At 50.3% G+C, this 14,251-nt stretch overlaps 1 protein-coding gene across 4 annotated transcripts; it reads left to right on the top strand.

Annotated features, from left to right (window-relative positions):
• Positions 1–1,879: 1,879 nt before the first annotated feature.
• Positions 1,880–13,630, top strand: LOC140847206 (uncharacterized). Of its 4 annotated transcripts, XR_012126953.1 has the most exons (4): positions 1,880–2,087; positions 4,921–6,895; positions 7,081–7,179; positions 9,151–13,622. XR_012126953.1 is itself a non-coding variant. In XM_073226794.1 (3 exons), the coding sequence occupies exons 1-3, from the start codon at positions 2,061–2,063 to the stop codon at positions 8,336–8,338; spliced, it is 381 nt and encodes a 126-aa protein (XP_073082895.1). In that variant the 5' UTR covers positions 1,885–2,060; the 3' UTR covers positions 8,339–13,613. The 4 variants fall into 4 exon arrangements, 1 of the variants encoding a protein (XP_073082895.1); XM_073226794.1 differs by lacking the exon at positions 4,921–6,895 and having other exon boundaries at positions 1,885–2,253; positions 8,250–13,613; XR_012126952.1 differs by having other exon boundaries at positions 1,949–2,087; positions 4,921–5,717; positions 7,081–13,610.
• The last annotated feature ends 621 nt before the right edge of the window (positions 13,631–14,251 follow it).

Below are 14,251 nucleotides of genomic sequence, written 5' to 3'. Positions count from 1 at the left end.
CATGCATATTGCTGGATAATTTTATTTATAATCCCAACATTTGTCATTCAATGCTTAATCCCTTCAGAATGCATTTCCAAAACATAGTAACTTTTCAACAAAAATATTTGAAGAGTCATAAAAATATATTGTCAGTGCTAAGTGTTCCCCAAAACATGTTTGTTCCTTAAGGCAATCAAATCCAAAATGGATCTATAACACGTTTGATATATGTGTTTGATAGGTCACAGTGACATATAAATGTCACTCCACTTTTTAATTTTTGGACCATTTATTTATTTATTGAGTTGCTTAGTCATTTGCCCATCAGAACTGGCTATGGTCTGGATTTGTTTTTTGCATCTGTTTGAAGCTGTTTAACATACTTGGCACTCCCCCCACCACCATGTTTCCTCTATACTGGATATTAATTAATGAGATGGATGATTGAGGTCTGGTCCTGGTGGATAAGTGTGTGATAGGGACACACCTGGAAACCCACCCAGTGTGGTAGCATTTTGCTAGTACACTGCAAACCACCCTGGCATCACAGGCATTTCAGTTGCCGTGTCTTGTCCATGTCTCCAGCAGTGTAGGAGAGGGTATTTTTGTGTGTGGTAGTGTCACTGCAACACAACCTGTGAGACTGTCATGTGAAACTGACACCTCACCACAGCCTGGACACATATGTATGCTCCATCCAGAAGAGAAAAAAGTCTGACATGAGACACCCAAGCAACACATGCAAAACACCCAGGACCGGTGCTACAGGACGATCTGTATATCACAGCAGTTGTGGCCACACAAACACACCAATAGTGCACAGAGATTTGTGAGAAAGACGTGACATAGGGATTCCCCAGCGCCTTGTGTGTCAGTCACACACACATACACACAGACTGAATATACAAACTGTCAGTGGCCAGACCATATCTGAAAACACAACTTTGACCCAGAAGTTCTGCAGCAGTCAACCCACAATGGGCAGGACCTGGTGAATAAGCATTAATTTCCCTGAAGTTCCCTCCTCCCCTAGCTTCCAACTTATGACCAGCTGGAGAAAGCCGAATATGCTTCCTTAACTGATCCTGCAGGATTGCCTCACTGCTTTTTTTCTGCCTCGAGCGGTCCCTGGTAAGGGCCTCCACCAGCGCATTCCTGAGGCGCTCCTTGTTTTCATAATAAATTTTCCACTCCCCTGTCTGACAAATGCAAGCGACAGTGACTGACTCTTGCTGTGGCAAGGTCTGAATAAATACCTTATAGCCCTTGCTTGTACTCATTTCTGGTCTTCATTTATTTCCATCACACACACGCAATCACACAGTCTTCCTGTAGTGGATGTGGCAATGCAGACAGCATGGCTTGGAGAGAATAATCCTCCCCATCACTCCGCAGCGCCCAGGGAGAGGGAGGACCTCTAGGCAAGTCTGGCCTTTACTGGGAATCAGGGGAGGTACACAGGCCCTGGGCATTGGATGTCACTGGGTCACAGGCGAGGAAAGAAGGTGAACTTGTGTCAGGGGCCAGCCTTTCCACACCGGTGCACCTGGTCACCTGAGAGGCGCTCACAGGTTTTAAAAGAAAATTTTAAAACTCACAATACAGTGTGCCCACGTGTTCCATTGGGATCATCTGAAATAACAAGATGCAGAAAACACAACCGGGAAATTTGGGTGCTTCCCCTGGAGAGTGTCCCTTGCCTCTCCTTCCCTGGAGCCTCCCCACACCTTTGTCAGCTCTTTCCTGGCCTCCAGACCTTTGGCTCCTACGAGGGGCAGCGCTCCCCAGCCTGGCGAGACGCATAACGGAAACTACATTACCCGGTGTGCTCGGTGAGGGTGACATCACAGGAAAGGGGCGTTCCGGTCCCGTTGGTAGAGGCGGGATTTCCGGCGTCGCCAGGCGGAAGCGTTTACGGCGTTGGGCGCGATTCCTCCACAGTGGCGCTGAGTTCTCGGCTGCCGGTCGTTCGGAGCAGGGCGGAACGGCGGGGAGGCCCCACCTGCGCCTCCGCGGGTTCTCGGTGGGGTCGCTGACCCCCCGGGCGCCCCCGTGCGGCCCCGCTCGCCACAGGTCTGATGGCGGCGCCCTTGGACCCGGCGCAGGTGAGTGGACCGTCCCCGCGCCTCCCGCTCTCGGACCCCCAGCGTCGCGGCCCCGCCGCCCGGACGTGCGGGAGGACGGTGACCTTCGACCCTTCGCCTTACCTTCTCCCGGCCGTTTCTCGGAGCGCCAGGATGGGGTCACCTCGGCTCCGGGTGCGGAATCCAGGTCAGGGGTCCCGTGGGGGAGGGCCCCGTTCCTGACGGCCGGCGGGATTCTGTGTGGAGGGGCGAGGTGTGTGGCCCCAGGGCCCCCCGAACACAACGCCGTGCGCGCGGGGCGGTCCTCAGGGAGGAGGCCCAGGGTTCGCCGACATCACTGGGGTCCGGCTGCGCCCCTTGCCGAGGCCGCGGCAACTCAGACGGGGCGCCCAAGCCCTGCCTCGCACCGTCGGCTGTGGCTGTGGCTCAGCTGCCACTCCAGCTCCTGGTCCGTGGAAGCCTGCCGGGCGCTCGTCTCGCCCATGCCTGCTTTCTACTACCAGCAAACGCGCCCATTTCAAATCGAGGGCAGGGGCGGAGGGGGCGAGGATGCGCGCGTGCAGGCGCTGTGAGGTCTGTGGGCTGAGAGGTCTGACCCCCCCCCCGCACCCCAGCCCCAGGGTCCACAGCAAAACCTCGGATTTCTGTAACCCGACTCCTGTTTCGATCCTTCTTCAGCGTCCAGGTGTCAGGACTGCGCCGGGGCCCAAGGAGGAAAATCCCCACCCACTGCATTTTACCGCCTGGGGCGGTTTTTAGGGATTATTTAGCGCAGCGGATTAAAATCTTGAAACAATTGAGAAACTGACAAAATGCTTCCTCGCTGTACATACTTCTCCTCTCTGTTTTACTTTTGAGAAGGAAAACCCGAAAAGATGCATCTGACTTGTGTAAATGAGCGTGTGAAAAAAGGGCGGACAGTTTTTGCTTTGATTTTAGGAAGGAAGATTTGTGAGTCTACATACTACATACACACACACACGATACTCATTTACCGAACCAGCGACAGGGACCTTGTTTATTTACATTGCAAATAAATTTTTCTCTCTTTAAGTCTCCCTGCTGCCCTGGGCTGCTGTTTTCTTTGGTATAAAATAGGAATTTGACTTTTTAATTCCGTATAGCAATACGAATTCCTTTGTCCTAGTCTGGGGAACTGGGAAGGATGCACGGTTGATGTGTGTCGGCGGGTGTCCAGCAAGGTCTGGGAAGGGCTGGCATGGACACGCCCCTGGACCTGTGCTGAGCTTGGGGGCTCACCCCGGCGGCAGGCTGCTCCTCGGGGCTCCCTGCCCTCCTTCCTGTACACACTTAAAGGCTGGCGGCCTAGAGGCAGGAGTAGCGTTTTTGAGTTGCTGCTATGCTAGGACGGCAAAGGCCGCAGGGCAGGCTGGGAGCCAAGGCCGCCGGGGCGTCTGACTCTCAGATCCCCAGTGACAGCAGTGGGTCTGTGTTGTTTAAGACATGCAGTTATATTTGAAAAGGAAGAGCATTCAGATGGTCGGTGATGACGGTGTGCAGGAGTGTGGTGTCCTTTGGGACACGAACGCGCAGGAGGCCCTGGGTCACGCCCCGGCAGTCACCCCGGTCAGCCTTACCAGCCCTGTTCATCGTCAGGGATTGTCACATCGGTTAACATCGCAGCCGCATGGCCCCCTCCTCCGTTTACTGCAGTCTCGGCCCAGTGTGCCGTCCCGACAGTAGCCTCCCCTGTCACCACATCTGCAGTGGGCCACAATCTCTTTCGTCTCCTTGCTCTATTTTCTTGTTTTTGTCATCTCTGGGGCCCCCTTGCTGGTGTAGGATCTGTTTCCAGCCCCGGATCACAAGCGCCTGTTGTCCCTCTGTGCCGAGACCGGGAACAGCCTGGGGTGGTGAAAGGCCCTCGGTGAAGAACTGAGTGACTGAGCGGGGCAACCGTCAGGGGCCCCCCACTGGGCCTGCGCTGCTGTCCTCCACCACTTGCTTACCCAGCCCCGCGGCCCGGTCGGCCGCCTTTGCCCTTGGCCTTCCCGTCATCTGGTGCCCTTTCCCCAGGTCTCACCACGTCCTTCCTGTGCATAGGTGTCCCCTCGTAGGTGCCCCTGACCCCCACCTTCCATTCTTCTGGCAACTCTGTGCCATCTTTCCTTGGGTTGTTCAGATACCATCTCTGCTCCTTAAAATTGGGATTGTGGGTAACTTTCTAGAGCTGCCTGAGCCCAGGTGCAGGTGATGATGGCATTAACCTCGTGCACTGTGGGAGGATTGGTGAAACAGAGTACACCGAATGCTCGTGGGCCTGGGGCTCCAGGGTCTGCCATGTGAACGTTTTCTCTTCCTGGTGAAGTGACGGTTCTGGGGTTGCTGCAGAAATCTAGCCTCAGAGAAATGACGTGATGTCCTCCCCACGGCCACACAGCTGGGAAGTGGCAGACTCAGGAGTCTTGATTCTGTCCCTGGGCATCTTAACTGCAGAGCTGGGCATGTGCAGTCCATTCCCCGGCGTGTGAGCCCTCAGCTGGCTGGTACGCGGGGTCCGGGACCGTTTGCCTGCTGCTCCTGCTCTCGTTGTTGGGACCATCACGGCCATATCCCCGTCCCTCTGACGTCACAGAACACTCACCATCTCCCCCCAATCCTCGTGGGGACACACTGCACCATCTCGGTGGCTTCCCCAAGGGAGGTTTTGCTCTTAGCCACAGTCGCATTATGTCCAAATGCTGCGTCCTCCCCTTCGAGCCCAGCACGGAGCTTGGCCTGTGTGATCGGGGCCTGGGCCTGGGTCTCTGCACCTTCACCAGTGACTGAGTGACAGGCTCTGATCGCATCCAACAGCACAAGGCAACACCACTTCCTCCGTTTGACTTTCCAGGGGTCCGTGACCTTCGTGGATATAGCCGTGACCTTTTCCCGGGAGGAGTGGGGGCAGCTGGGCCCGACCCAGAGGACCCTGTACCAGGAGGTGATGCTGGAGACGTGTGGGCTCCTGGCGTCCCTGGGGAAGGGATCGCCTCACATTCCTGTGCGGAACCCCTGGCTCCTGGCTGTCAGGATCAGAGGAGCCACCTGCCCTTCCCCGGAGCCCGTAGTTTCCTGGTCCCTTTTCCTCCTGCCTGTCTCCCTGTGTGTGTGTCGGGTGTCAGTGGGATTGAGACAGTGTCCCTCTGAACACAAGGCCTCACCCCAGGGCCCAGCACGCTGCAACCTCAGTCTGAATCCTTATTCCAGATGCCACAGGGGGGAAGCTGGCCCTCCGTGGTCGTGTCACGTGTCCCACAGTCCTGGAGCAGGGTCGTGGGCTATGGGCCGCTCTGAGACGGTGAGTCTGGCAGGCTCCACATGGTATTTGTCACCGGTGTCCCCTGAACAGCAGGGTCAGGGAAAACTGCCCTGGTGTCTCGTCGTCATCACAGGATTCCTGAGGCCTGGGTCACGATCCTTGCCAGGGCAGGAGTCAGAAGGCACGCAGAAATGTCGGAGCCACAGGTGGTACCCCAAAAAGCCAGTCCTTTTACCTGCTCGGTCTGGGATGCTGATCGTCAAGAGAACGTCTCGGATCACTGCATAGGACTCCGTGCTCCTTCCTTTTGACCAGTTCCTCGTCGCGGTGGGCGCGGCCTCCAGCTCCCAGCCCTGGGCAGTGTGCATGAGCTTGCTGGGACTTTAATGGTGTTTTTTTTTGTTTCATTGTTGTGTTTTAACAGTAACCTTCCATTTGTCAGAACTGAAAGTGACTTTTCTCTTTTACAAAAGCAAAACAGGGCTTCCTTTTAGAATAAAATTTTAAGAAAAAAGGGGACTTGGGTCAAGGAGAAGCCATCAGTGACGGTGGCTCATGCCGTATGCTGTGCACACCCATGAGCCTGAGTTTAGTGGGGAAGGTAGGTGTCCATTCTTAGATGAATTGTGATGAGTTGTCGAAAGAAAACTAAAGGGGCTTCAGGTGAAAGCCGGTCATGAGTGCTTCAAAAAAGGCATCTCAGGGAAGGACGTTGGAGCTGGGAACTCGAAGGCTGTGAGCCAGCGGGGAGGGGGCTTCCAGGTGCAGGAATCAGCCCCAGGAAAGGCCCTGAGGTGACAGGGACCGAAGAATGCCTGTCGCACTCTGCCTGCCTCCGCTCCCTGAGCCCAGTGCTGGGCAGGTGACAGGCAGAGCGCGGGGACTGTGACTGACACCTGTCTGAACAAACCCTCGGCTGTGGAGCAGAACCGGCCAGAGGAGAGGTTGGTAGGCCCTGCTGCCCCCATCACCGGACTTGTCCCCAGAACCCTCCCGCCTCCGCTGAGACGAATGCGGCTGCGTGGAAGAGAAAACCGACTGGAACTGGCTTCCCCGAAGGAAATTCTCCGCCTCACCTTAGAGAGGCCCAAGTGGCGCCGCGGGGCTGGCGGGCGGAGCAGCGCGGGTTCGTCACCAGCCGCGGGAAGGTCCTCTGGGCCAGGCGTCTGCCTGCTCCTCGGGCTGCAGGGGCTGCGGGCTGCCCCGCACTTCGGTGAAGGCTTCCCCTGCAGAGCGCCCAGCCCGCCTCTGCCCCCGCTTCTGCTGATCAGAGCTGCCACTTCCCTGGTGCTGACTGGCCTCCACCGGGAGTTCTCTGTCCTCAGGGAGACTTCCCGAATGCCGAGGCCTCACCTTCAATGCGAGACCTTCTGTTTCTGCCCGTGGAGACTGAAATCAGGCATCCCCAGGTGTTCCTGAAGCGCAGGGCGTTTGAAACCAGCCACGTGGATCAATTACCGAACTTCCGGGAGGAGGCGCCCCCCTGCCCCGGGGACCCAGGGCCGCGTGTGAGCGTCGTGCACACCCCGTGCGCTCTGGCTCCCACCGATGACCTTCAGGGGCAGTGGTGGGTCGGCAGGCAGTGCCACCTGCTACCTCACGTGCAGTCCAAGAGTGGGGTTTGGGGCTTGGTTTCTGGGTCACAAATGAGCATTTTCTTTACCTCTGGAGCAGCTCTGACACCCCAGACAGAATGGAATGGTTTTGCTGTTTTCATCAAAACACCCATGTTGTTTCTTTCTCCATCAATAGGGCATCCGGTTCCCAAACCTGAGCTGACCCACCTGCTGGAGCGTGGGCAGCAGCTGTGGCCAGTGAGGAGGGACCTCCTCGCCCGAAGCACCTCCCCAGGTACAAGCCAGCAGCTGGTCGGGTGGGGCCGTGGCAGCCGCCAGCCTGCGAGCAGAGAGACTCTGAGCTCCTGGGGCTTCTGGCTGCTCCTCTGTCATGTCCAGGGATGCACATGCGCTGATCACCATTGTTTAGAGACCTGGGCACCTTCTAATGTCAGCGTGTAGCTTTCGGGTTGCTCTGGAACCATCCGGCTGGTGGGGGGACGCCTGCAGTTGCACATGATGTGAACTTGACTCCACGTGTTCCATGACAGGATCTAGGCATTTGGCCACCCCTGGGGCCTCAGGCCTGGGGAATGTGGCTTAGGTCTGTGCCCAGGGAAAGAGCCCGTGGGCCTGGTCTTCAGCGCAGCTTGCTGTATTCCGCCTACGGTCAGTCAGTGACATAGTCTCTGTGTGATGGGGTCATTGGCAGTTGTAATGCCGTAACGCAGCAGGCTGCTTAGGACAGTGCCTGGCCAGTAGGAAGGGCTCACAACGTTTGCTCTTGGTGTGTCCACGTAATTATGTCCATCATGAGTGACAGTGACATCACCCGTTCCTTTCTGGACTGAGGAAAAGGGGCCTTGCTTCTCCTTGGTATTTTCATGTGTGGTGTCGTGTGACCCCCACTCTTCCCCACCTTCGCCATCCATCCGTCCTGTTTGTCTGTCAGACATGCAGAAACAACTCCTTGCCCTGTATCTTCCTGCCCCTCTTGCCCTGACAAACACCAGGATGCTTGGCCTCTCCAGCCACAGGTGTGCCTCTGAGTGAGCTGTCTGGGGAGTCGCAGGTGCGCCTCTCTGTGCCCTTCAGGCTTTTCAGCCAGCGCGCGCGCGTCTTCAGTCAGCACCTCCACCCCAACCGTCTGTCCCAGATGCCACCCCCGTCTCCTTCATCCCACAGCTCACTTCGCTGTCCGGGGTACCAAGCTGCTTGACCACATACGCTCCTCCCCCAGCCCAGTTCAGAGAACGTCCTGCCACCCCAGCCAGTTAGAAGGCAGGACACCCCACAGGCAGCAGCACCTCAGTGTCTCCGTCTCTGTCCCGCCCCCGTCCGCATACCCCTGGTCCTGCCCATCAGATGCTGTGTCTCCCGAGCCTGCCTCGCCCGCCACGCTCAGGAGCTGCACCAGCACCTGGCCCGGCTCTCGCCGTCTTTTGCCTGGATGATGCTGGATCCTCCCACCCTGCCTGCCCACATCTCCGTGCCCCTGTGCAGCTCGGTACCCTGCACCAGCCGCTGCACCCACTCCGACCTGGTCAAAGTCATCACGGCTTCCTCAGTCACTGCCGACTCAGCACAGAATCAGCATAACGTTAAAAACGAACGCTGCGTGCCTCTGCTGCTTGCTCCCGAGCCTGTGCTGGCCCATCTGTGCCCCGCAGCTGTGGCTTCCCTTTTCCTCTGAGGAACACGTCTTCCCCCTGACCTCTTGGCCTGTTTCCCCCACTGGCCCCGCATGGCGCCTCTGTCTTCTCTGGGAACCTGCTTCTTCACTTTCCTCCGACTCGTGTATCCATCTTCTCTCTCCACATAGGCTCACGTCACTTATGCTTGGGGAAAAGTAAAATGGGTCCTGGGCCGTTAGATCCACAGCAGCCCAGCACGAACGTCCCCTCCACTCATGAAGCCACGTTTCTTGAAAGAGTTGCCTCATTTTTAAAAATTACATGTGCACTTGACTTACAGTGTTTTTGTTAAAATCTCCATAATTTTTTTTATGCTGGAAGTATATTATAACGTGCACAAACCTATAGGGTTCTGCTTAAATTTTTGCACATGTATTAGTTGAAGTGCCCTCCAGCGCAGTCAGGCTTTAGGGTGCTTCCAGGGCCCTGGCAGGCTCCTGGTGCCCCTGCCTGTCAGCTGCTCGTCCTGCAGTGCTGACCACCATGTTCACTATCACTATGAGTTGGTTTTGTTGTTCTTTTTGTTTTGGGGGCGGTGATGCTTTAAACACCAGAAATTAATTTTCTCGCAGATCTGGAGGCTAGAAGTAAGGTGTCAGCAGGTCGGTTCGTGCTGAGGCCCCTTCCCCCTGGGCTTGTAGAACAGATGGCCTGTCCGTGTCGGGGCCATTGTTGTCGCCTGCTCGCCCAGTGCAGCAGCTCAGGGCTCTCCGGGAAGTCGTAGCCAGCCGCCCGTGTGACACTGAGGAAGGGGCCCACACAATCGTGAGGGCGGAACTGCTTGACGTCCACAGGCAGTCCGTATGCTGGAGGAGTTGCTGTTGCAGCCTGAGTCTGCGGCCAGAGCTCCTTCCCTCCAGGGATGTGAGTCTTTTCCTTCAGGCCCTCATTTGCTTGGAGGAGGCCCGCTCACCTTATGAAGGACTTTAATCCTGTGCAGAGGACTCCCCTCAGCAGTCGTCAAGGCATTGAATCATAGCCGAAACTAGGAAAGCTACATGCACAGCTGAAGTAAATGCATGATAAACTATGGAAGACAAATGTGGAATAGGATTCTCATTGCCTGACCTTAAAAATGGTTGTGTGAAGTTGTGTTACAAATGAATAATCTGGATATTTAGGCATGGGGTCAAGTTTGTGCTGACTTTACAGTCGCCACCATGGATTTACTCCCTTGGTCTTCATGTACGATGCAGTCATTTGAAATTCATACTGTGGGAATTTCTTTTGAGACTAAGATTTTTTTGAGAGGGCATTTCTTGTATTTATTTATTTATATATTTATTTATTTATTTGAGAGGGCATCTCATATTTATTGATCAAATGGCTGTTAACAACAATAAAATTCTGTATAAGGGACTCAATGCACAATCATTAATCAACCCCAAGCCTAATTCTCAACAGTCTCCAATCTTCTGAAGCTTAACGAACAAGTTCTTACACGGTGAACAAGTTCTTACATGGTGAACAGTACAAAGGAAGTCATATCACAGAAACTTTCATTTGATCACACATCATGAACTGTAAACAATCAAGTCAGATATGATTATTCATTTGATTTTTATACTTGATTTATATATGAAGCCCACATTTCTCCCTTATTTTCTTTTTTAATAAAATGCTGAAGTGGTAGGTAGATGCAAGATAAAGGTAGAAAACACAATTCAGTGCTGTAAGAGGGCAAATGTAGATGATCAGGTCTGTGCCTTATAGACTAAGTATTAATCCAAGCTAGACGTGGGCAACAAAACATCCACGGATGCAGAAGATTTCTCTCAAAACAGGGTGTTGTTGAGGTTCTAAGCCTCATCTCTGTTGATCCCCAATTTCTCACCTGATGGCCCCCCTGCGACTGTGCCTGTCTTAGGTTGTTCCTCCCTTGAGGAATCTTACCCGTCTCTGGCTAACCAGTCATCTTCTAGGGCCATACAGGGAAATGTAAAGTTGGTTAGTGGGAGAGAAGCAATATTGTTTGAAAAGGTTAGCTTTTTACTTCTTTACAGATTTATGCCCTGTGGCTTCTATGCCCAGCATTTGTCTTGAGGTGTCTTTACCACTTGGAAGAATTATGATACTCGGTGATTTTCAATATGAGGCATGAATTCTACTAAATGGTTGTAATTAGGAAGGAAGAAGAAAAGCTATAGAAGTAGCAGACGGAAGAAAACATGGGAAGATTGATTATTTCTTTGACATAACTTCTTCTAGAGTAACATAAGCATGTGTAGGTTTTAAACTACTTATTAAATTGCATACACACATAACATAATAGGAATACAGCTACATAACAAAAGCAGACCTACAGTTACCAGCCATCTCCAGTGAAACCAAGAAAACCAGTTAGGTATCCTAGGCATTTGTGAAAACTTACCAATGATATGATGGATATTGTCTAACTGAATTTGAATAGTTTGAGAAAAATCAGACAAATTAAAACAGCACATTCCTGGGAAATGTTCACATCCCATATGTTCTTTTAACAGTAGATAGTCTATAGTCGTACAATTTTGGAGCACTGCAACTTGCACTTCTCCTAATTCTTGGTTGAGTTCCAACAATATAGATCCAGTCAAATTTGTTGTTTTACTGTATGCACAGGCCAGCTTAGATATCTCCCTCTTCATTCCAATGACAAGTCCAGGAAGCAGTTGGATGAATGCAGCTACAACTGCAACAGTGCCAGGATCTTTGTAGAAGTTTTTTGATGATCATCTTCTGGAATGACTCTTCCAGATTATGTTGATATTGGAAGTTCTTCATATCATATCTTAATTCATTTTCTGGGTAGCCAAATTAGGCTTTGATCCTCTGTATAAACACAAACAAACCCTTTGCCCACACTTTGATATGACCTTTATACCATTGTGAAGAACCTATTGGATATCACCACAGAGGAACTGCTTTTTTTTTTTAAGATAAAGGAATATTATCAGAAAAATGTACTTCCATAGCTGATCATCTGACACCCTTTAAAAGATCAGAATTAAGGATATGTAAAACATGCATTAATCGTTGATTTGCAGTTAGTTTTATCCTATCAGGGAGTAATCCCCCTTTTTCTTTTCTTTTTGTTTTCATTAATCTACAATTACGTGAAAAATGTTATGTTTACTAGGCTTTCCCCTATATCAAGTCCTACCCCCAAACCCCATTACAGTCACTGTCCATCAGCATAGCAAAATGTTGTAGAATCACGACTTGTCTTCTCTTTGTTGCACAGCCCTCCCCTTTCTCCCACCCCCGACATTAGGTATACTAATTATAATACCCCCTTTCTTCTCCCCAACCTTTATCCCTCCTTACCCACCCATCCTCCCCAGTCCCTTTCCCTTTGGTATCTGTTAGTCCATTCTTGGGTTCTGTGTTTTCTTCCTTCAGTTTTTCCTTTGTTCTTATAGTCGATAGAGGAGTGAAATCATTCGGTATTTCTCTTTCTCTGCTTGGCTTATTTCACTGAGCATAATACCCTCTAGCTACATCCGTGTTATTACAAATGGTAGGATTTGTTTTCTTCTTATGGGTGAGTAATATTCCATTGTGTATATATACCACATCTTCTTTATCCATTCGTCTACTGATGGAGGTTGCTTCCAATTCTTGGCTATTGTAAATAGTGCTGCGATAAACATAGGAGTGCATCTGTCTTTTTCAAACTGGAGTGCTGCATTCCTAGGGGTGGAATTCCTGGGTCAAATGGTAAGTCTATTTTGAGCGTTTGGAGGAACCTCCATACTGCTTTCCACAATGGTTGAACTAATTTACATTCTCACCAGCAGTGTAGGAATGTTCCCCTTTCTCCATAACCTCACCAACATTTGTTGTTGTTTGTCTTTTGGATGGTAGCTATCTTTACTAGTGTGAGGTGATATCTCATTGTGGTTTTAATCTGCACTTCTCTGAAGACAAGTGATATGGAGCATCTTTTCATGTGTCTGTTGGCCATCTGAATTTCTTTTTTGGAGAACTGTCTGTTTAGTTCCTCTGCCCATTTTTTAATTGGATTATTTGTTTTTTGTTTGTTGAGGTGGGTGAGCTCTTCATATATTTTGGATGTCAAGCCTTTATCAGATCTGTCATTTACAAATATATTCTCCCATACTGTAAGGTACCTTTTTGTTCTATTTATGTTGTCTTTTGCTGTACAGAAGCTTTTCAGCTTAATATAGTCCCACTTGTTCACTTTTGCTTTTGTTTTCCTTGCCCATGGAGATATGTTCAAGAAGAGGTCACTCATGTTTATGTCTAAGAGATTTTTGCCTATGTTTTTTTCTAAGAGTTTTATGGTTTCAAGAGTTACATTCAAGTCTTTGATCCATTTTGAATTTACTTTTGTGTATGGGGTTAGACAATGCTCCAGTTTCATTCTCTTACGTGTAGCTGTCCAGTTTTGCCAGCACCATCTGTTGAAGAGACTGTCATTTCCCCATTGTATGTCCATGGGTCCTTTTTCAAATATTAATTGACCATATATGTTTGGGTTAATTTCTGGGGTCTCTGATCTGTTCCACTGGTCTGTGGCTCTGTTCTTGTGCCAGTACCAAATTGTCTTGATTACTATGGCTTTGTAATAGAGCTTGAAGTGGGGGAGTGAGATCCCCCCTACTTTATTCTTCTTTTTCAGGATTGCTTTGGCTATTCGGGGTCTTTGGTGTTTCCATATGAATTTTTGAATTATCTGTTCCAATTCATTGAAGAATGTTGCTGGTAATTTGAGAGGGATTGCATCAAATCTGTATATTGCTTTGGGCAGGATGGCCATTTTGACGATATTAATTCTTCCTAGCCATGAGCATGGGATGAGTTTCCATTTATTAGTGTCCCCTTTAATTTCTCTTAAGAGTGACTTGTAGTTTTCAGAGTATAAGTCTTTCACTTCTTTGGTTAGGTTTATTCCTAGGTATTTTATTCTTTTTGATGCAATGGTGAATGGAATTGTTTTCCTGATTTCTCTTTCTATTGATTCATTGTTAGTTTATAGGAAAGCCACAGATTTCTGTGTGTTAATTTTGTATCCTGCAACTTTGCTGTATTCTGATATCAGTTCTAGTAGTTTTGGAGTGGAGTCTTTAGGATTTTTTATGTACAGTATCATATCATCTGCAAATAGTGACAGTTTAACTTCTTCGTTACCAATCTGGATTCCTTGTATTTCTTTGTTTTGTCTGATTGCCATGGCTAGGACCTCCAGTACTATGTTAAATAACAGTGGGGAGAGTGGGCATCCCTGTCTGGTTCCTGATCTCAGAGGAAATGCTTTCAGCTTCTCGCTGTTCAGTATAATGCTGGCTGTGGGTTTATCATATATGGCCTTTATTATGTTGAGGTACTTGCCCTCTATTCCCATTTTGCTGAGAGTTTTTATCATGAATGGATGTTGAATTTTGTCAAATGCTTTTTCAGCATCTATGGAGATGATCATGTGGTTTTTCCCTTTCTTTTTGTTGATGTGGTGGATGATGTTGATGGATTTTTGAATGTTGTACCATCCTTGCATCCCTGGGATGAACCCCACTTGGTCATGGTGTATGATCCTTGTGATATACTGTTGAATTCTGTTTGCTAATATTTTATTGAGTAGTTTTGCATCTACATTCATCAGGGATATTGGTCTGTAATTTTCTTTTTTGGTGGGGTCTTTGCCTGGTTTTGGTATCAGGGTGATGTTGGCTTCAT

The sequence above is a fragment of the Manis javanica genome, chromosome 17 (assembly GCF_040802235.1).
Source record: "Manis javanica isolate MJ-LG chromosome 17, MJ_LKY, whole genome shotgun sequence".
Lineage (NCBI taxonomy): Eukaryota > Metazoa > Chordata > Mammalia > Pholidota > Manidae > Manis > Manis javanica.
The sequence above is the reverse complement of the archived record's forward strand: the minus strand, read 5'-3'. Positions and strand labels throughout refer to the sequence as shown.